The 20,897-nt window shown below is 35.2% G+C and overlaps 1 protein-coding gene across 5 annotated transcripts in view; it reads right to left on the reverse strand.

Moving 5' to 3' along the window:
• Positions 1-20,897, reverse strand: part of UBE2W (ubiquitin conjugating enzyme E2 W) — a 124,900-nt gene that overhangs the window by 64,738 nt on the left and 39,265 nt on the right. For all 5 annotated transcript variants that reach the window (XR_005833614.1, XM_040625539.1, XM_040625540.1 and 2 more), the window contains exons 3-5: positions 15,387-15,489; positions 6,222-6,377; positions 2,296-2,371 (exon numbers count right to left, since the gene is read on the reverse strand). Coding sequence is in view for 4 of the 5 variants with exons in the window: in XM_040625539.1 (XP_040481473.1) it covers positions 2,296-2,371; positions 6,222-6,377; positions 15,387-15,489 (335 nt within the window). In the remaining variant the exon portion in view is untranslated. The remainder of the gene's footprint in view (positions 1-2,295; positions 2,372-6,221; positions 6,378-15,386; positions 15,490-20,897) is intronic.

Consider the following 20,897-nt stretch of genomic DNA (forward strand, 5'->3'; position numbering starts at 1 on the left):
GTAGAAACCTGTCCTTTTATATCTCAGAATCTCTGAAACAGTAGTTCTCAAGTGACAAACTCCATCAGAATTATCTGGGGATCTCTTAAAAATTAAAACAAAACCAGCATTCTAGGCACAGTAATAAAGTTTAATAGATTCCTTAAAAGAGAAAGTAATCAAAAAGACTTTGGTGAAAGAGTTCCCAAGAGGGTGTGTGTAGGGGAAGGATTCCTTGAGGCAGGGTGCTTTTGTGTGTGCCTGTGCAAGATTCATTCTAGGAAAACAGCGCATGGAGGATAAGAAAGAGAGTATATTATAATGCTCCACTGAACAGTCCATGTATAAAACACTTCTTGTTTTAAAGATGATTTTCTTAGAATGGATTCTCAGAAGTTTGGTAACTGAGACAAAAGGCTTGATCTTAAATGTTAAGCTTGTTAAATATTGCCAAACTTGCTATACCATCAGCAAATATGAAAGTACTATTTTTTTCTACCCTTTACTCTTTTCTGGCACTGCACTCATTTTACTCAACTCTGCCAATTCAATAATAGTTTCAAAATAATAAATCTGTAATTACTTCACTGCGAACTTTTGGGCCTACACTTTTAATTAATTGTATTTATTATGTTAAGCAATTTTCATAAATGGTCTTTATTTTTAATAAGCTATAATTGTTTTTCACATTTTTAAACCTTATGTTGACTGTGCTTTGAGGTTTTTCTAAAAGGTTTAAATTTTCATGTAACTATTTAATTTCTTTGCGATTCTTTTTAACTTCAGAAATTCTTCCTTCCTCTGAGTTGATACTTAGCTTTAAAAAAATACATTTTTCTCTTGTTGTCTTAAAAAAATACTTAATTCAATCCACAGGAAATATTTTACATATGAAGTAAAAATGTAAATTTTTCTTTCCCAAAATGATTACCAACTTCCTAACAGGATTACTTACTAAATAATTTTTCTCCTCATTGGTTTTGTGACATCTGATTTACTATATTCAAATCTTATATATATGACGGCCTTGGAAAGAGTAATTCTATTTTGATGTCTATTCATTAATGCATTGATATGTTGTGGTATCTGGTAGACTGATTCTCCTTCATTATCCTTTAGTTCAAAATCCAGACTGCTCTTCTTGCCTATTATTTTTTCCAAAACTTTCAAGCACCCATCCATCACTCCACTGGATTTTTACTAAGTCATATTAAACCTGTAAAGAATATACATTTTTCTATAATACTGGTTTGTCATCAAATACCTCTGTTTTTTCATAGCTCTTACAAGTTTTGTCATTTTTTCTTCTAGGTCATCTATAGCTGTCATTAACATTAACTGGAATATTTATCTTTCTGTTGGCCCGCAAGAATGGCATTCTTCTTTCACTGTGTTTTATAACTTGTAACTGCTGGCGTAGTGCTATCATATTGATTCTAATCATCACTTATCAACACCTGACAGAACTCTTATAATGTAAAAAGTTTTTAAATGACTCAAATTAACTCAGTTAACAAGTTTCACAATGGATAGAAAGGTAAGGGAGGGAAGGCCATATTCCTATTATTTAGCTCTGTCAGTTCTAATTTCTTATTAGACTAACATTTTAAAAAAGGAAAATAAAGGATGTACTCTTATGGATACAAAAATCACAGGGGGTGGTTTTTGTTCACACACTTCAAAAAGTACATTGAGGAATATAAAATTCTGTTTTGAATTTCAAATACACCTCTTCAGGGAAGCAGTGAGGTCAGTTTAGAAAAGATGCAGTCTTCAATTATAAAGCTATTAGCACTCTCCCAACAAAAACAATAAAACAAAATCAGTGCAAGTACTGTCCTCATAAAGCTAGGATCAGGAGAACCATACATTTTCGAGGACTATTAGAACAGGAAGAGCTTTCTTTAATTAAATGGATCATCTCTCAAAATGTGATCCCCTCCCGCCACTAAACACAGTACCAGAACTAAGTAATTTCAAAAGACATCAGAACTTCTATTACAAGTAACAGGTTTCCCAGTAACTAATTCCAATTTCATCTGAAAATTATTAAGGACCTTTTTTTAGTAATAAAATGGTAGCGTTTAAGAATGTTAAAGCAATTTTAGATTTTACTTGTATGTTAGCTATGATTTTATGTGCCTCATTAAAAACCTAGTCCAATGTATCCATTAAATGGCTTAATATTTTAAAGACTCTTCTCCATATTACAAAAATACATCAGTTATATATTCTCCTCTTTTCCCCAAGCAACAGATATATAATCTTTCAACCCAAAATGCCAAAAAGTTATCATTCTAAAATAAAACTGCTTACCATGATACCACCATTTTGTTTTCTTTGGATTCTTGTTACATGTTCGAACATAAAAAGAATTATCTGGTGGTCGTCTCTGAAACCAAAAAGAGTTGAAATAGATAAGAGAAGTTGTAAAATGGAAGAAGATTTAAGAAGATAGTTTTAATAAAAGCTTTAGCAGAATTTTTACAGAAAGTCTAAAAACAATATAAATGCTGATGTGGTACAAGCGAAATAATATATTTCAGGAAAAGTAGACCCTTGACACTGAAATTAAAAAAAAGGGGGGGGGTTATGCATGTGTGATTTGGATTAGGTTCCAGTGGGATTACTAGAGAATGACTATTACCCCAAAGTGGCAGCATTAGGTTTTAAAGAATTTTGGTTTCATTTATTTTATCTCCCTAGAAATAATTTAGTAATTACTTTTGTGAACTAATTAAAAAACAGAAAAGTCTATCTAACTAGGTTTGTCTGAGAAACTAACAGCAACTTATAAACCTCCACAATTACTGTTTCCTATAAGGTAAGTATCACCAAGGACAGACCAAAGGATTCAGTTTCCAAACAATATGTAAGAGGAAAAAGGGGGAAAAGCTATACTGGCATTTCTGTCATATATATGCCCAGACTAGCACAATATCAGAAACAGATGGCGGCTCTGCAAGGGAGCTACAGCAGAAACAGTGATGCCAACAAAACTGAACACAGATTTTGGAAGGGAATTTCCCTGAAAACTGTTGGATATCGTTCAGACACAAGAAATATGTGCTGGGGGCGCCTGGGTGGCGCAGTCGTTAAGTGTCTGCCTTTGGCTCAGGGCGTGATCCCGGCGTTCTGGGATCGAGCCCCACATCAGGCTTCTCCGCTAGGAGCCTGTTTCTTCCTCTCCCACTCCCCCTGCTTGTGTTCCCTCTCTTGCTGGCTGTCTCTGTCAAATACATAAATTAAAAGAAAAGAGAAGAAAAGAAAAGGAAAGGAAAGGAAAGGAAAGGAAAGGAAAGGAAAGGAAAGAAAAGAAAAGAAAAGAAAAGAAAAGAAAAGAAAAGAAAAGAAATATGTGACTCTCTAAAAAATTTGGAAATAAGTCAAATTTGTATTAAAGCTACTGAGCGCAGGTTAGCAGGTAAGTTAGTAGATAGGTCCAACCAAAACCAATGATAAGTAGGACTGAACAAGCAGTCCACTTGGCACTTCTACAGCTCATGTACAACTCCGAACCTAATAATTCCCTCACAAGTTAATATTAATAGTAACTTAACAAAAGGGAAGAGTAGAGCATAAGATGTTAAACAACTACCCCAAGATTATCCTGCTGATAAAGTCTGAGAAAATATCTGAAAAATTAGTATCATGAAATTAGATGCTTGACAACTTCAAAGAATAGATCATCTGTTGCTGTTTGTCCTGCAAAGTCATAATCTGTGTTCATGTGGAACAAACTGCTACCACTGCAACAAATAATTTCATAAATTCATTTTCTCTGTATATTGATTAGAACCCAATCTTCTAAAGAGAAATTAAGGAAGAAAAAAAAAAAACAACTCATTCTATCTGCTTAAGAATATAACCAAACTGAAAAGTGATCACGGAGATTTGGTTCTTAGAAAAATAACTATACAAAAAGATGGATTACCAAAACCGTTTTAGGAATTGAATACAAGCTAGAAAGTCTGGACTATCTGTATTACAGGGGCACTACGAATAAATGGTAGATTACTGAAAGACCTCTCAATCTCAGAAATTATCTTTAATCTACTGAAATCTACTGACATGATGGATTTAAATGCCTTCAATTTAGGGAACCATCCTTGACTATGAAAAAGAAAATTGGAATGAAAGAATTATGACTAAATCAAAGTTCCCAAATGCTTATAGTAAAAATTAAAATTTGTATTCAAATCAAATATTAAAGTGAAACTCATAGAACCACACTGACCACAGAATAAAATTCACCTGTTTTAAAAGAAGAGTTTTTGGTGAGTAGTTAGAAGACTTTTAAAAGCTTATTTGGAGCTAGATCCCCTCAGTGCCAAAGCAAGTTTCCTCTTCATCTCTGTAACGTAGTACTTAGCACAGTAAAAACAGTATCTAGTAGGTTCCTAATAAACGTTTACTGAATTTTTTATCGCATTTCACAGAACTAATGCTGAATTACTTCCAAATTATTATCTTGGTTAAATATAATTTAGTTCATATTATATAATATAGTTTACCAATAATTTAAATGGAATAATTAGGCATATAGTAACTATGCAGGAAAAACTAGTAGTAGACAACTGAAATGTGAGGATTAGAAAAGGATAAAGGAGATGGAGAATATAGTCATTTTCTAGTTTTTAACAGTAAGTCATTACATTTGTTTATTTATTATAAATCATTACATTAAATGTAAACAAAGTGCTAATCATTACAAGGCACATGTAAGTTATGTGCACACATCACTGGTGTGTTCATCTCAACTCTTCTTATTAAAATCCTATACTTGCTGCTTCACCTTTCTAAAGACGTTAAACATTAACGAGGATATAGAAGTCCTTGTAACTGCAAACTGCTCTACTCTGTACCTAAAAATTTAAAACTTATATGTGTGCTCAGGGTGGAAGTGTGGGAGTACAGAAAATATGGAAACAATAAATGAGTAAAACTTGTTTCCAAAGCCCTTGGGCTTAACAAAAGCTCAAGTGCAGCCTTAAAATGCAAACCTAGAAAAGCCCACAGTCAAAGAGAAAACTTAAAAAGTCATACTACAGTTAGATAATGTGTACCCTATTTCATCTATTCGAAGATGTATTTTCCTGCATATTTTAATATTCCTGAATGGGGATACATGCCTTTTAACTAATGGTGTCATAGTTTAACTGACAGAAGTTTTTTCTTTCTTATATGGCACATAAAATTGCATATTAATGCTCTTAATGCTATAATTAAAAAAAAATACAATTTAAACCATTATTTCCCATGCTTCCTTGAATAAAAAACTGTTTTTTTAAACCTAACACCAAGAAACCTCTTATGTAACTAACATTTCAACAAACTCACTTTGCAAATAGTGGCTTAGAGTGTTTCAGAGTCTAGATAACCTATCATTTAAAAATGAATTACTTAAAGTTCTCTAAATACTAATTTAAAGTTCTCTAAATACTATTTTAGTAAAAATGATAGTTCAATTTCAAGAAAACGGGGAAAAAAACTGCTAATATAACCCCACAAAGCTGTTTCTCCTTTAGACCCAAACAAAAGGAAACCCTCATGAAGAAAAGAGGCTTTAAAATATAGAAATAGATGAACACTGTGCTACACACTGACCCTCAGGCAGAAATGACAAGTGGGCCAGAAATGCACACAGGATTTAGATACTTTAAAAGGGTATCCTAAATTTAACTCATGTGATTTTTCCTTCTGGTATTTTCACCTTTCCATCAGGCATAGAATCTGTGGATTAATAAAGGAGAAGTAGAGGAAAAGTCCTGAAAATTCTACTGGTAATCTAACCTTCCTCTTTCAACCTAATCATCGTGATCAGTATGATAGGAAAGCTCTGGTTCCTGGGAAATTCTCTAAAAGAGGTTGATAGGGTGAGAGCCAGCAGAGGGGAGATGGGAAGCTATGAAACTTGTTCTTGGGACTTTCCACTGTGAATTCTAGAAATGAGAATTTCTTGTACACTTTTGCCTTATGCGCGCTTACAGAAATAAAATTCAGATTATTTAAGAACATCTGCAAAAATTTTCTATTTAAGAAATACAAAACAATGTCTGACTTCTATGTGGAATGAAAGATTATCAAAATAATTTTCTAATCTATTACTAAACATGATATTACCTCTATCTTCTTGATAAAAGGCATTAAATCCTTCCTTCACACAAATTATGTATTAAAATAGTTTCTCTACCTAAACTAAAAAAAGAGATATTACCTGGAATAATTCTGAGAAGTCCTACCTTTTCTTTGCAGCTGGAAAGCATGCTAATAATGCTAAGACAAACTGATTGGACTGAGAGCGCTGGGGACCAGTCTTCTGTTAGAATGGATAAACAGATATGACCATTGCTATAAACATGAGGATGAACGGGAATATTTTCACCAGTAAACATGACCTAAGAAAGAATAAAATTCCATTAACACTCAAATATTCTGTATCACCAAGAAATAAAATATTCTCCACAGAACTTATTTTAAAAACCAATTAAAAACAAAATAAGTGCCAGAAACAAGATAAACAACTGCTTGTTGTTTATTCGCATCAATCCACAAAGTACTGGTTTCACTGTGTGAATGAGCACGTAGGGAATGGAACATATAGGGAAAAAAATCCAGGTCATCTGTTTTTTATTTCATCTATTTTTCACAAATTCCCTTTAAAAATTTATAAATTACCATGCATTTTTAGCCCAGTAAAGACAACTATAATAATGCTTTTTCAAATTCTCTCATTGCATACAGTAATACAGAAGTATTCAATTTTGAGACAACATGAACTACAGGCGACAGGAACAGCCCTTCGACCTGTAACAAGGCTATCACCTAAGGTACTATGTGAAAAAGGAAATAACTGTTATATATACCATCTCCTCTAAACTCGCTCATCCATTATGATGGGTACAAATTACTACTTACTGATCAGCAAGTAACTATGTGCCTACACACACAAAAAAACAAAGGTTGAATGAGTCAAGCTTTTCTCTGCCTTTTCTTCTACTCAATTCTTCTAACAGGTTTTCCTTTCTCCACCTAGCCTCAGCACTGGTTTGAAAAATATATCTATTATTCCTTTCTTTGCCCTAATAAGTCATTAAGTATCCCAATAGTAGTGTTTCTTAAACATATCTACCCTAAGCATCTGAACAGGCAGAAGAGTGAACTCATACATCCTAGAGAATCTGGAAGCACAGCTCAAAGTAGGACAAAGACACAGAAGTCTAATATTTAAGTCTAATATTTCACTTCATAAAAAACTATTTTGATATAAAAATTAACCCACCAATTTTTATGTGACCTTTATACTGTGGTAAGATCTAACATTATTACTCTGTTGCTCAGTAGTAATTACTAATTCCTCACCTTAAAAAAAATCACCTGAAGATCTGGCTAAAAATATAAATGCAAGAGCTCCACTTTCACAGACACTGATTCAGTAGGTATGATGGGATTTTTATAAAGCTCGTCAAATATAAGCCAGTTCTCAAACAAGACTTACACTATCTCTTAGCCCTAAAACTGCCTCACACTTGAATACAGCAAAATCTTACTAAAAAGAAACCCCACCTTCAGTTACGTCAGAAATTGATGAGGTATTTATTGCTCTAGGCATAACTTATTTTCCCCTTTATATAAGAGCAAAAAAGAGAGCCAGTGAAATAAGTGTGACTAGAGTAAGGTATGTCAGCATTTAATACGGGACATGTTACGGAAAGGTACTATAAGCTGGGTTTTTACTTTTACTTTCAAATATCTAGCTACAAATCTGACTTCATTATAATTTCACAAATATTTACATTTTAACAAAGCACTCTTTCATGTAAGTAGGACTCCTCTAATATTTCAAATATACTACTAACATATGGAACTTGTTTCCTTGGCTGAAGCTAATATAAGAAAACAAAAGGAATTTTTTTCCCCCAAAGGAACGACTGACTTTACACACTTGCATATTTTTTGTTTCTTTAAATTTTGGTCATGCACCCTCAATTCCCACTAAAAAGAGTTAAAATAAAGCTGAAAACTAAAAATAAAGTCTCAAAATAAGAGATATCCAGTTACTTGCCCTTCCTGATTGCAGGAGACCACCGAATCCCCAACTTTAGCACAGCTGTGTTTGAAGCCTAGCATTTATCTCAATTTTATCTATCAGTGCTAGTATTCTTTTCATCACTTTCTGCTAAAAAAGGGCTGCTTTGCAAAAGGAAATGACTGCTTAAAGGCCTTGCAGCTCTGTACTTTGAGTCTATCCACAATTACTTTAAATTTTATTTTTTATAACCATGTAGTTTATTATATACATTTGATATTCCCGCAATGTGTTATAGATGTCTAGAGTGGGAGTTCACAAATCTCACAGAACATGCATCTGCTCTGGGGTATTCATTCTACCACAAAATCCCATTTGACCAGTAGGATATTTTCATTAAGAATACCAACAATGCCCAAGACCTTATCTCCTAGCCACAAATATTTTTTTAAAGGATATTTCTTTTCCAGTAAGGTCTCCTTTTTAAAAAGTCACGTGGAATAGTGCTCTGAAAGTGCCAAAAAATGAAGAACTGCCAAGTTATCTTCTTTGGCAAAAATTAATCAATGCATCAGCAACCATCAAGGAAAATACACAGACAGCAAAATACAAAGGTTATCACAACATGCTCCGACTAGCCAATTCACAAAGCAGAAGGAAAGCAATAGTGCTCTTGGAGAGAACGGATTATAAACTAAATCACTCGGTCTGAGAGCCAAGAAGTACCCACGAACCAAAAGAAAATCAGGAGAGAGGAAAAGGGATGGAAAGCACTAGAAGACACCTACAGCAGGAGCAGGAGACACTGATAAGCACCAAAGAGAGCCAGAAATCAAGACAGAAACAGCTTTGAAGGCTGAGAGGACTGAAATAAAAAGAAATCAGATATCAGTAAACCTTAAAAAAACAAAAGCAAAGAAAAAAAAAAAAAAAGCTGGGGCTTTTTAACATGCTGCATGCAGGGCAAATACAGCCAGCCCGAAACTTTCAGCAACCAAACAGGGGAATCAATTAGCTGCACATATTATAGGTAACCCCTAGGGCCTAACCTGCCAGATACAGAATTTTAGAAGTTTGTCTAAACATGGAAAGGCTGAGTTTACATGCCAGAGATGAATTCCTGAAATAAAAGAAAAAACTTTTTTCAACAGTTTATTCATATAAAAAGACTGGTAAGCAGTTTCCACAGACAGTTTTGATGTAAACTCTGCGATTCTGGTTCTTTGCATGTGATGGGGAAAGTAACGAAGGCTGAACTTCAAGATCATGCTCTTAACCATCCTCATTTATTTAGCACACGGTACAATCCAAAGGAGGAAATGGACATTTCAGTTATTTTAATGCAGCCAAGCAGGTTCTGAAAACTTAAGAGATGATGATTAGCTGTTTTCAGAATTAAAAACTTTTTGGGGAAATCACAAACAGCTGATAAAACTCAAACAGATTTAACAAGACAACTGAATATGATGAATCTGAAACCAAAGGGAATAAACAAGAACTTTGCTAATTTCTTTAATTTTAAAAATTATTTATTTTTAAAATAATTTATTCAAATTCAAACTTAGTCATATAAACAGTTAACAACCAGAGAACTGCACATATTCATAAACCAACAATAAAACAGAACTACAGATTTTAAAGAATAAGCTTACGAAAAAAAAAAAAGCCAAAATTTTAGAAAGGGATCTTAGATCTAATGCATGTGAATCACACCTGAGGTTCAGAGTTTGCATTAGAAGCAGTACTCAGATGAATCTAAATTTCCAAACATCTCCCTATCAGTATGGCATATTTTCAAGAGCAGGTGAGATCTAAGAAAACTATGCTCAGTATCATAATTTTGGATTTAAATAAGCATATCCCACAACCAACCTGAAGTTTTAAGCAAGCCAACCTCTGGGTAACTTTTGGTACCAAATGTAGCATGTCTCATAAAACTACTAATTTGAGAATGAAAGCCACCAATTATGACAAAACAGAGGATGGAGCTTAGGTAACTGTTTCTAATATGAAATTCATATTTATGAGTACATAAGGATTTCCAATCAAGCTCAATACTGAATGACCCCACAATACTGAGATCTGACCACAAGGAAGGCACACTACTATGTTCAGACTAGTGTTCTGCAACTAATTAGAAAGTGAGACACCTAATATAGTGTCAAACTAGGTCAAAACACATTATTACAAGAATAAGCAGTACGAAACAAGCTTTTATAAAATATAAAAGCCAATATATAAAATGGATACCAAGATTTCTCCAGGGACAATATAAGGGAATGCTTTCTCTTATTAAAATTGTAAGTAGATGACAATACCTAATGGGCAACTACAGAAACTGTACAAGCAGAATTTGTTATAATCAGAGATCTAATTAATAAAATACGATGTAGTCAATCTAGCGTAAGTGGTAAATATTTGACAAAAGTGGGGACTGGGGTTTTAGCATAGTTTTTAATATTCAATTCTCCCCTTTTAGTCACTTAATATGTATCAGTAGCATCAATATTAATAGTTTTTCTGGTCTTCCATAATTACCCTTACCATGCAATTGTACAAGTATTACAAAGTCAAAATGCCTGGATACAATGAAACTAAATTTGGGGTTCCCCTGGATGGTAACCATTCTCCTTTGTAAGCTGTGTTCTTCTAGCCTACCAGTCTTCTCCTTTATCTTCCCTCTGCTTTACCCCCAAGGCTTCAACGAAACAGGGTTCACTGTTCCCTTTCTCCTCGTCAGGTGTCCTAGATGCTAGACAATTTAAGGCAATAAAAATGGTTACTTAAGACTTTGGAAAGCTTAACCACCATCACATGAAAGAGCAAGGAAAATGACACCACAAATAAAAGGATATGAAAATAGGTTCTGGACCTCGGCAGTGAAGTAGTACTGAGCAACAGAACCAAAGGGTCTGGGTGAAGGGGGCATGAGTAGGAAGGGGAATAAGGATGAGGAGAAAAAGACTACTCTTTTGCCCAGTGTTTCTTCAGCACCACTTTTAGCAACGATATGGTTTCAGGACTAAGTATAGTATCCTCTTCCCCCTAAAAAAAATACTTTCCCATTTATTTCTAAAATGCCTAAAATTTCTTCAACAAAAATTATAGTTGAAAAGCTTAAACACAAAGTATAACCAGGACATTTACAAGATAATGTGTTTCAATTTTATTGCATTCAAATGGGATGTTCTGACAGAGGAAGGGGGTTTAAAGGTCATTAAGGTCATAAGGGAAGAGCTGCTAACTAAGGGAGGAAGCAGAAAGGAAAAGAAGCAAAATGGTAAAGACACTAAACTTAAGGACTTCACAGATTGGAAGGAGAGGTGACTATACCTCCCAATCCCTTTGAGATAAATCTCCAAGTCCTTTACACTGCAAGACTCTCTCGGATAAGCCCCAAAACATCCTTCCTTTTTCATCTCCTGCTATAGCCCTCCATTTATCTATACATAAAACTACATTTGCTCATAAATCTCAGAAGAAGCTTAGTCTTTTCATGATTTGCTCCACTTTTGACATAAACTCTTCTTGTGCTTTCAGTCCCAGTACAAACAGGTTTCTCTTTGCACCCTCATTCTATTCTAAACCAGTCACTGCTTTTCTCTTTTGCTCCCAAAGCATACAATTCATACTTCAACTTACGGTGCATCCAGTTGCACAGGCCAAAAGTTGTGAAGTCTTCCCTGACTCCTTTCTCTTCTTCATATTTCTTATCAATTCATTAGCAAATCCTGTTGGCTCAACCTTTAAAATAGGTCCAGGGGCACCTGGGTGGCTCAGCTGGTTAAGCGACCAACTCTTGATTCTGGCTCAAGTCATGATCTCAGGGACCTAGGATCCCTGCTCAGTAGGGAGTCTTCTTGAGGACTCTCTCTCTGCCCTTTACACCCACTTGAGCTCTCTTTCTCTCTCAAATGAATAAATCTTAAAAAAATAATAATAAAATAAGTCTAAAACATGGTCATCTTACACAACCTCCACTACTAGTTTTTTGCTGCAAGTCACCATCACCTCTCACCTGGATTACTGCAAGAGTTGTCTGGTCTCCCTCTACCCTGGTACACCCAACAGTCAATCTGCCACACAACAGCCTTTTAATTTTAGGTAGGATCATGTCATTTCTCTGCTCAAAATAGGCTGATGGTAAGTGCACATTAGTAGAAAACAGTGATGGAAAAGTGCCTCACCTCTGCTCCCAATATTAAAAGGTTTTGCTGTCATTATTGTTTGTTTTAAAGCAAATGACTGGGCCAAACACCCTGTTTTAGATATGCAGTTTTTTCACTGTAAAGTGAGATACATGAGAAATTAATTACAACTAGGAAGGAAAAGAAAACCCAGCAAACTATAAAGTTTATTATGGTCTTACAGATCTAATTTACTGATACAGAAGTAGTAAGTTTACCATGAGACTGGTTTATTTTAGGGTTATTTCCCCAAATCCTACTCTTGTAAATAGTGGTAAACTTAATACTGCTTATTGCATAGGAAAATCAAAGACCAATTATCTAACAAGTGCCAATGCTGCTGGGTCTCATCAAATAAAATCTTTGGTGAATGAGGAATTTTACTGCCTTTGAGTGGTTTTAATCACTTCCCCAGAGCAATGGAGCTCTGCAAAGTTTCAGTTATTGGAAAAATCTCAAAATCTATATGTACATTAAGCAACTCATTGCTAGACCATTATCATTCTTTATAATCATAAAGATGCTGTGATTAATAAAAATTTAAAAACAGTTATAAAGTATTAGTAGACTTAGAGCGGCTCTGTTATCTTCTCAAACATGGATACTAGAATATACAACTTCCGTGACATGAGAGTGATGTTAAAAAATGATATAAAATCTATTCCAAAAGATTGGGAACAACTGCCCCAGAGCTTTCAAAGTTATCGTTCTACATATTATCTTTCACTTTTAGAGATAACAATGCTGGCTGGATAAATAAGCATTTTCCCCAATCTGGTGTTCACACCTAATTGACAGTAGGGAAAGGAGTAACTTGGGTTTGAGTCCTGACTATCCACTAGCTGGCTTTTAAACCATAAACAAGACACTTTACTTCTAAAGCTTCATTTCTTCATTTATGAGGATGAATCCATCTTCCTTAACCACTTCATTAGAGCCGTTACAAGATAAAATCAGAATGGAAGTTACATTAGAAAGTATGATACAAATATTACTACACAGTAGAAGGCATGGAGGTAATGTGTGGCTGAAACAGTTAAGTTTGGACTTAATGCTAAGCTAAAGAGTTTTCAGACTTGACTTATTCAGAAAATAAGGAAAGCATTAGAGGTTTTAAGGAGGATGTAGGGACAGTTATGGTGGTGGTGGTGGCATTGTGTATCTGTGCAAACCAATGAGGTAACTGCACCTTCAAAGAAATCTAACTGCACCGTGAACGGACAACTAGGAGTAGAAAGAACTAGACGCTATTATGTATTAGTCCACATGAAAGATAGCAAGTTGGACTACAGCACTGACAGCAGGGTAAGAGTGGACTGACTTAAGCACTGCAAAAGGACGTGAAAAGCTGCATTTAACAGTGAGGGAAAAGGGAAGAATTTCAATGCAAGCAGATAGGTGGACAATAACCCCCCCCCAATTTTTTTTTCCTTATTTTGTTACTGGAAAAGATTGAGTTTAGACGTGTTAAATTTGAGACATCGGGAGGTATTCAAGTAGCGATATCCAATAAGGGTGTGAAATTAAACCTCAGAAAGAAGAGGTTGTACACAGAGCTGTAGATCTGGGAGTCAGCTGCTTAAGATGGTTGAAAATGTTAGAGAAAAGAGAGAGAAGAATAAGGGGGTGCTGAATAAAGAACCCAGAGAACACGAAAATCAGAAGAATCAGAACAGACAGAAGTCAAAACAGGGAAGGAGAAAAGAATCTGTGATGAGATGATAAAATCCATTACACTCTAACTTATAGAAATATACAAGATCAAATTCAGATGATACTTCAGAGTTCGATATTTGATTTAGATTTAAATACTAAGGAGAGAATTTAGAGGACACTTTTGACTTGGTTCATGTTTATAGAAATACTATTTTCCTCTGATGAAAAATCTGTGGGCTCCTGGAGTAAGCCTTCTCCAATATCCCCCTAGTCAACAGTTTGGAGTTATTCACATTCTTCCTTCATAAACCTTCAACAAGCTTGGTTGAAGAGAAGTAGAAGAACAGACCGAAGGTGACAAAGAGATACTATTGCCTTCAAGGATTAACAATCTTAAATGATGCTAGAAGTCAAAAGGCTACAAAATGTGAAGATCATTTTCTAGAGAGAAGGAAGATGTTTGCTTCGGTTTCTTATAGTCTACATATGCTTATTATAGAGCCCTAGAGGTCATGACAATATATAACCCTTAGCTTTATTTTTATGAAAATGATAAAAATGAGCTTCCTAATCTTATTTTCTGCTCACATAAAAACTGCAGAACTCAAGGAGTCCATTTCCATTTAATTCTGTGCCTTTATTAAAACAATGATTTCTTGTAGCACATTAAAATAATTGACTTCCATCTATACTCCCACACTGGTATATTCTATTTCAAGTGGCAATGAAATATGATTTTCCTCAAAAATAACGTATTTTAGCACTTCATGAGTTTTAGATATTTGAGAATTTTCACTATCCAGAACCTCATTATCTAGCAGTACTACATACAGTTGGCTTTAAGACTTACCATTTTGCCACTAGTAACTCATTTACGCATCTCACCAAGTCAGAAATCTGGAAGTCATCCTAGAGCCTCCTTTTCTCTAACTTTCAAAGATTAATCATTCACCACAGTTAAACAGCTCTCAAAAAAGTTCCTCTACCACCATTATCCCTTGTCTGAGTATTAACCCATTACGTAAACTAACGGTGCTTCAAATTATAATAATCAGACTTGGGGCTTATGTTTAGATATTTAACATCTCGTAATATATTCTATCTTTATAGTACTAAAAGACTGCAAGGACAGCATGACAATGCAAAATCAAAGGAGTGTTCCTTTCAACAAAGCACTTGCCCCCTCATGATATCCTTCTATCATCTTGTTTAGGAATAATTGCCTCCAGTTATTCCAAATGCCATGTTCTCCCACAACCCATGGGCCTTGGTTAGATTTCCATTCCCTTTTCTGCTAACATCTATTCATAAAAAAAACAATGTTAAGGTCTTGAAGTACAAAAGCAGCAAAGCTCTATATCTCATTAAGGTAAAACGTTCATAGGATCTTGATTATCTTACAGATAAGATGAACAAATCTATTCACATAATGATAATGGATTTCTTTTAAGTTTGTATTTAGTCAAAAGTCACTAATTTAGGATTTTGCTATAATCTAAAAATATAATAAAATGTTAAAAAAATAAGGCAGTTACCTGAGGAGAGTCAAAAGGATATCGACTACTAAACTTAAATAGAAGTTGAAATTTTTCCCCTTCATATAAGGTACCTGGTGCACCTTCCATGTCTACAATCCACCTAGAATAGGGAAAAAAACAAATTAAAAAACTTCAGATAAGAATTGGGATGAGAAAGAAAAGGGAACACTGAAGACTTCCTTTATACCAGGCATGGGGATAAGAGTCATTCATGTGCAACAGCGTACTTCATCCTCCCAACAATTTTAAGAGTAGGTATTAACACCCTTCTCTGATGCTCAAAGGTTAAGTAACTACATCAAAGTCAGACAACTGGCAAAGGACAGAGCCAAATTTTAATCCAGGTCTGAAAACACAAAATGAAAACCAAACTCAAGTGTGCTGACACCGAAGCCTGTACTCTTGCTACTCAATTTATGCTACCTTATTTTTCCAAAATACTAATTTTGCAATGACTGTGAAGATTTTATAGGTAACATCAAACTAATTAATGAACTGCCTTTCTGATATCATTTTAGAAGCAATGGTCAAAGTAGGCATCCACACTGACTAGAGAATCGTGGCTGTTAGACCTATCTTCTCATCAGTATTCTAGAGACTAAACGGGAAAAAGAGGCTAAGCTAAAATCAGTCCACCTACTCTGACAGCTATTCAAGGCTCTACACTGCCTTTCCTTTGTCTCTCATGTTTCAGTTGTTTAATAAAACTCAGAAGAGATTTCTATGGCCTCTTTATGAGCTTACTTTGTTTCCACATAAAATAATCACAAATATAAGTCTGTTTATAATTATAATCTGTACACTTACCTCTTGCTCACTTATATATTTATTAGTAAGCTCTACGCCAACATACGGCTTGACTCACAACACTGAGATCGAGAGTCACATGCTCTACCAACCGAGCCAGCCAGAGACCTGTATCTCTTGCTCTTTAAAAAAAAAGGGGGGGGGGGAGTATGTTTCTCCCTCTACCCCTCCCCCTGGCTCATGGTCTCTCAAAAAAATAATGTTAAAAATAAATTAATTAAATTAACTAATTAATTAGAAAAGGGGAAACTGGGGCTCCTGGGTGGCTCAGTCAGTTAGGCAACCAACTCTACTTCAGCTCAGGTCATGATCTCCGGGTCCTGAGACTGAGCCCCAGAGCAGGCTCCACGCACAGTGTGGATTCGCTCTCTCCCTCTCCCTCTGCCCCTCCCTGCTGCTCATGCACACGTTCTCTCTCTAAAAAAATAAATTTTAAAAAATAAATAAAAACTTAAAAAGGGGAGTAGAATAAGGACTACTGTGGCAAAGATGATAGGGCCACACTGAGAAGCAGAAGTGGACCAATCATAAGAATCCTAATTATAGCACTGGCTAATTCATCTTAAACTTTTTTGGTATAAAAACTTATTACTTTAAGTACAGGGAAACAAAAGGAAGTACTATTGAGAATACAGTGTTGAGGTTCTAGTCATCACCCCACATACTATTAACTTAGGGGTATATAAAATAATAAACATGCCTACTCTCTGAAAGCAATCAGCTAACACATATAGGCCCTTAAGAGCACAGCCATTTATTTTCAGAATGCATGTTGAATACCATACATGGCAATAAAGGATATGACTACAGAGTCAAGAGGCAATATTATACAGTGAAATTACACAGGTCTGTCCCTTAGCTGTGAGGCCATGAGTAAGCTGTTTTACCTCTCTTGTTTTAACTATTTCAATTATAAAACATATTTAAAACAAAGTTAAAAGTCATTAAAAAAGGATACTCATCAAAGTGTTGCAAAGATAAATGGCATTACTTATGCAAAACACGTAGTGCTTTCCGGACATTAGAACCAGTACACAGTAAATTAAATATAATGCATAAGCTGCATTAAAAACAAAAACCTATTCTCTTTACAAACTGGGTCCTTACTAACCATCAAAATCTCCCTTTATTATTCTCCCCTGACATCCACTATGCACAGTGATTATTCCAAGGAAAAATCAGAGGACTTTCCTCTGGTGCCCTTTAAGATTTGATTTGATTGACTGATGTGAAAGTGTGAGACCATGCACTAGTGGGAGTCTGGGAAAGAACAGAGGGGAAGGGAGAGGGAGGGTCTCAAGAGGCTCTGGGCTCAGCCCCAATGCGGGGCTCAAGCTCAGGACCCGGAGATCATGACTTGAGCCTAAAACCAAGAGTCCAGCGTTTAACCAACTGAGTCACCTGGGCACCCCTCCTGGTGCCCTTTCATTCTCTTTATAAGGCAAATTTTAGGACAGGGACGTCTGGGTGGTTCAGTCGGTTAAGCATTTGCCTTCGGCTCACATCATGATCCTAGGGTCCTGGGATCGAGTCCCGTGTCAGGCTCCTTGCTCAATGGGGAACCTGCTTCTCCCTCTGCCTGCCGTTCCCCCTGCTTTTGTGCTGTTTCTCTCTCTGACAAATAAAATCTTAAAAAAAAAAAAAAAAAAAATTTAGGACATAATGTAAATTTACATGTGATCTATCCAAACGCAGCTTTTAAATAATAGCTAAGCAAATATCTTAGTAATCCTTCCAATATCTGGGTGAGATAGGTCAAAGGTGGCATAATTTTCAGCATTGTGCAGGAAAATTTTATTAAATAACTTTTTGCTAACTGAAAAAGCAATATATGTTCCGTATAGAAAATTCAGAAAGGTATAAATAAACAAAAATCACTCAAATACAAATACCACTGAAGTACTTTGGGTACATTTCATTCTAGTCATTTCATAGTTTATTGATGGAACTGATGTCCAATAATCAAATTATGTACACTTACATTAAATAAATTCAAATTATCAGTGTTTACAGGATGCCTGGGTGGCTCAGTTGGTTAAGGGTCCGACTCTTGATTTTGGTTCAGGTCATGATCGCAGGGTCATGAGATTGGGTCCCATGTCAGGCTCCGTACTGGGCATGGAGTCTGCTTAATCTCTCTCTCCCTCTGCCCACCCCCACTCCCCACACGCTCTAATAAATAAATAAAAATTAAAAAAATAATAAAACAAAACAAAAAAACCAAATCCTCAGTGTTTATGCATCCAGTTAAGGGCACATGTCCCTGAGGATGAATGAAATGGGAGAAGTCTCAGTTCTTAACTTCCAATGAGTAGCTACTGTTCTAGGATTTTAAAACAGTTATTTTTCATGCATTCATAGCTCCTAATCAAAGAAACAGCCAACTATTCCCCTCCAAAGGAAAAATTAGCTCTTTTGGATATATTGCGACAGGATACACACCAATATGGCCTCTCGAAGGGATTTTCAGAGGGACTATGTCTATACAAAATTTCTGCATTTCATGCTGACTACAGGCTATAACTCAGGGGATGCCATTCCACGGTCTAACTTTGAGAAACCATTTCCCTGTTACTGACGGTTCCAAATTGTCTCTAGAAATAGTAATGTTGAAATGAGTACACTTAGCTCTAAGTTAATCTTTTTTTTTTTTTTTTTTTAAGGTAAGCTCTATGTCCACCAACATGAGGCTTAAACTTACAACCCCGAGATCAAGAGTTGCATGTTCTACTGAACGAGCCAACCAGGCACCACCCCTGGGTTACTCTTTCTATGCCTCTGTTCCTTCCTTAGGTCAGCATAGGGGTTTATTTATTAGTTCAAAGGATATGATACTCTTATTTTTAAAGGTCTTAATACATGCTACCAAACTGCCTTCCAGAAAGCTTAATGTGCTTTTTTTTTCATCATCATTCTTATCCCACTTAAACATATCTTTTAAGATCTAATTTTTATGAGACTACTTTTATATCCTGGAAGACAGCCAAAGATAATAAAACTTTTGTGATTCATTTACAATAAATTATTTTAAAAGAAAAACTGCCTGACAAACATCTCTAAAGATGACAGGTTTATTCTGCAACAAAGATAATGCTGTTTTGGTAGTTAAACAATTTGTGGTATACTTGCTTGACAATCTATACAAATGTTTCCAGTTGTACAATTGTAAAACATTCCTTTAACTTTTTATAAATCATTTTCATTATGTGGTTCCCCCACCACCAAGAAAGGAAAGGGTGAAAGAGGAAGCACTTGATTATTTCCAATAAAAATTGAATATAATCTGTTTCATTATACAGAACAAAAAAAAACTCGTTTAATTATATAGAACAAATGTCATACACTCTAATTTTCAAATTTTGTTTGACAGAAATGAAAAATCAATCGAGAGTCACAAAACTAAATGGAAGACCCTTAAATGCATATTACTAAGTAAAAAAGGCCAATCTGAAAGGTTACATACTATATGATTCCAACTATATGATGGTCTAGGGAAGAGACAGTAAAAAGATCACTGGTTGGGGGAGGTGATGAATAACACTGGGGATTTTTAGGGCAGTGAAAATATTCTGTATGATACCATAATGATAATACATGTCATTGAACATTTGCCCAAATCCTTAGAACATACAACACCAAGAATGAATTATAATGCAAACTACAGACTTGGGGGGATTATGATGTGTCAATCATACTTCATCAACTGTAACAAATGTCCCACTCTGGTGGGGGATGTTGATAATGGGGGAGGCTGTGCACGTGTGAGAGCAGAGGGTATGTGGGAAATCTCTGTACCTTCTGCTCAATTTTGTAGGGAACCTAAAAATGCTCGAGAACCCAGCAATGTTTTAAAAAGATTGTTATAGAGCTAGAGATCCGTACTCATTCTCAAACAACACTATATCCATCCAAACATCAATAGATCCATTCTTCATATCCCTGTTTTTAAAAAGCTTGACCTTTGTTGGAAGTATGGACTCCAATCTCAAAGTCAAAGGTAACTAATTATTTCTCTAAAAGGATAAATATGTCCATAAATTTTGGTCACTTTTGCTCTCTGGACCTGAATATCACTAAGTATTTGAATTATCCTCTTGTCCTACAACTTGGTCTATAGTGTACTTTTTATCTTGTTGCCTCTTATCGCTTTTATGTTTTTGAAGATTTTAAGGAGAAGTTCCATTATTTTAAAATTTCCCCCCCAATTTCAGAACATTTACCCTTGCCTAACAAAACTATTAAGTCAAAGGAGTGGTATAAACAGACTATACTGGGTTGTGAGATCTTAGGATAATACTCTAGAAAACATTTCAAACTAATTCAAATGCTCATCTTTATGAGAGGACACATATGTATCTCTCTAGTCTTCTTGGTTTCCTATCTGGGAAAAGACTTCTTTGCGCCCAAGGAAGGAGCACAATTAGAATACTTCAGTGTCTTCCTTCTATGCTTCATTCTTTTATTATCTTGAAGAATTTTCTTATCTATTAAAAGAGGCTGCTGAAGAGTTCAACATCCATTTAGCTACTCTTCTGTTCAGGCCAATTAATGTGTTCAGGGAATGGAGACACCTCTTGACTACTACCCTCTTCAAACCTTTATACATGTGGTTTTGAAAATTTTGATAAACAACCTCATGCCAAACTGCTCTATTTTAGATGAAGATCATTTCACAAAGTCAGACCAAAGTTTTTATATGCT

This window comes from Ursus maritimus, unplaced genomic scaffold, assembly GCF_017311325.1.
Source record: "Ursus maritimus isolate PB19 unplaced genomic scaffold, ASM1731132v1 scaffold_9, whole genome shotgun sequence".
Classification (NCBI taxonomy): domain Eukaryota; kingdom Metazoa; phylum Chordata; class Mammalia; order Carnivora; family Ursidae; genus Ursus; species Ursus maritimus.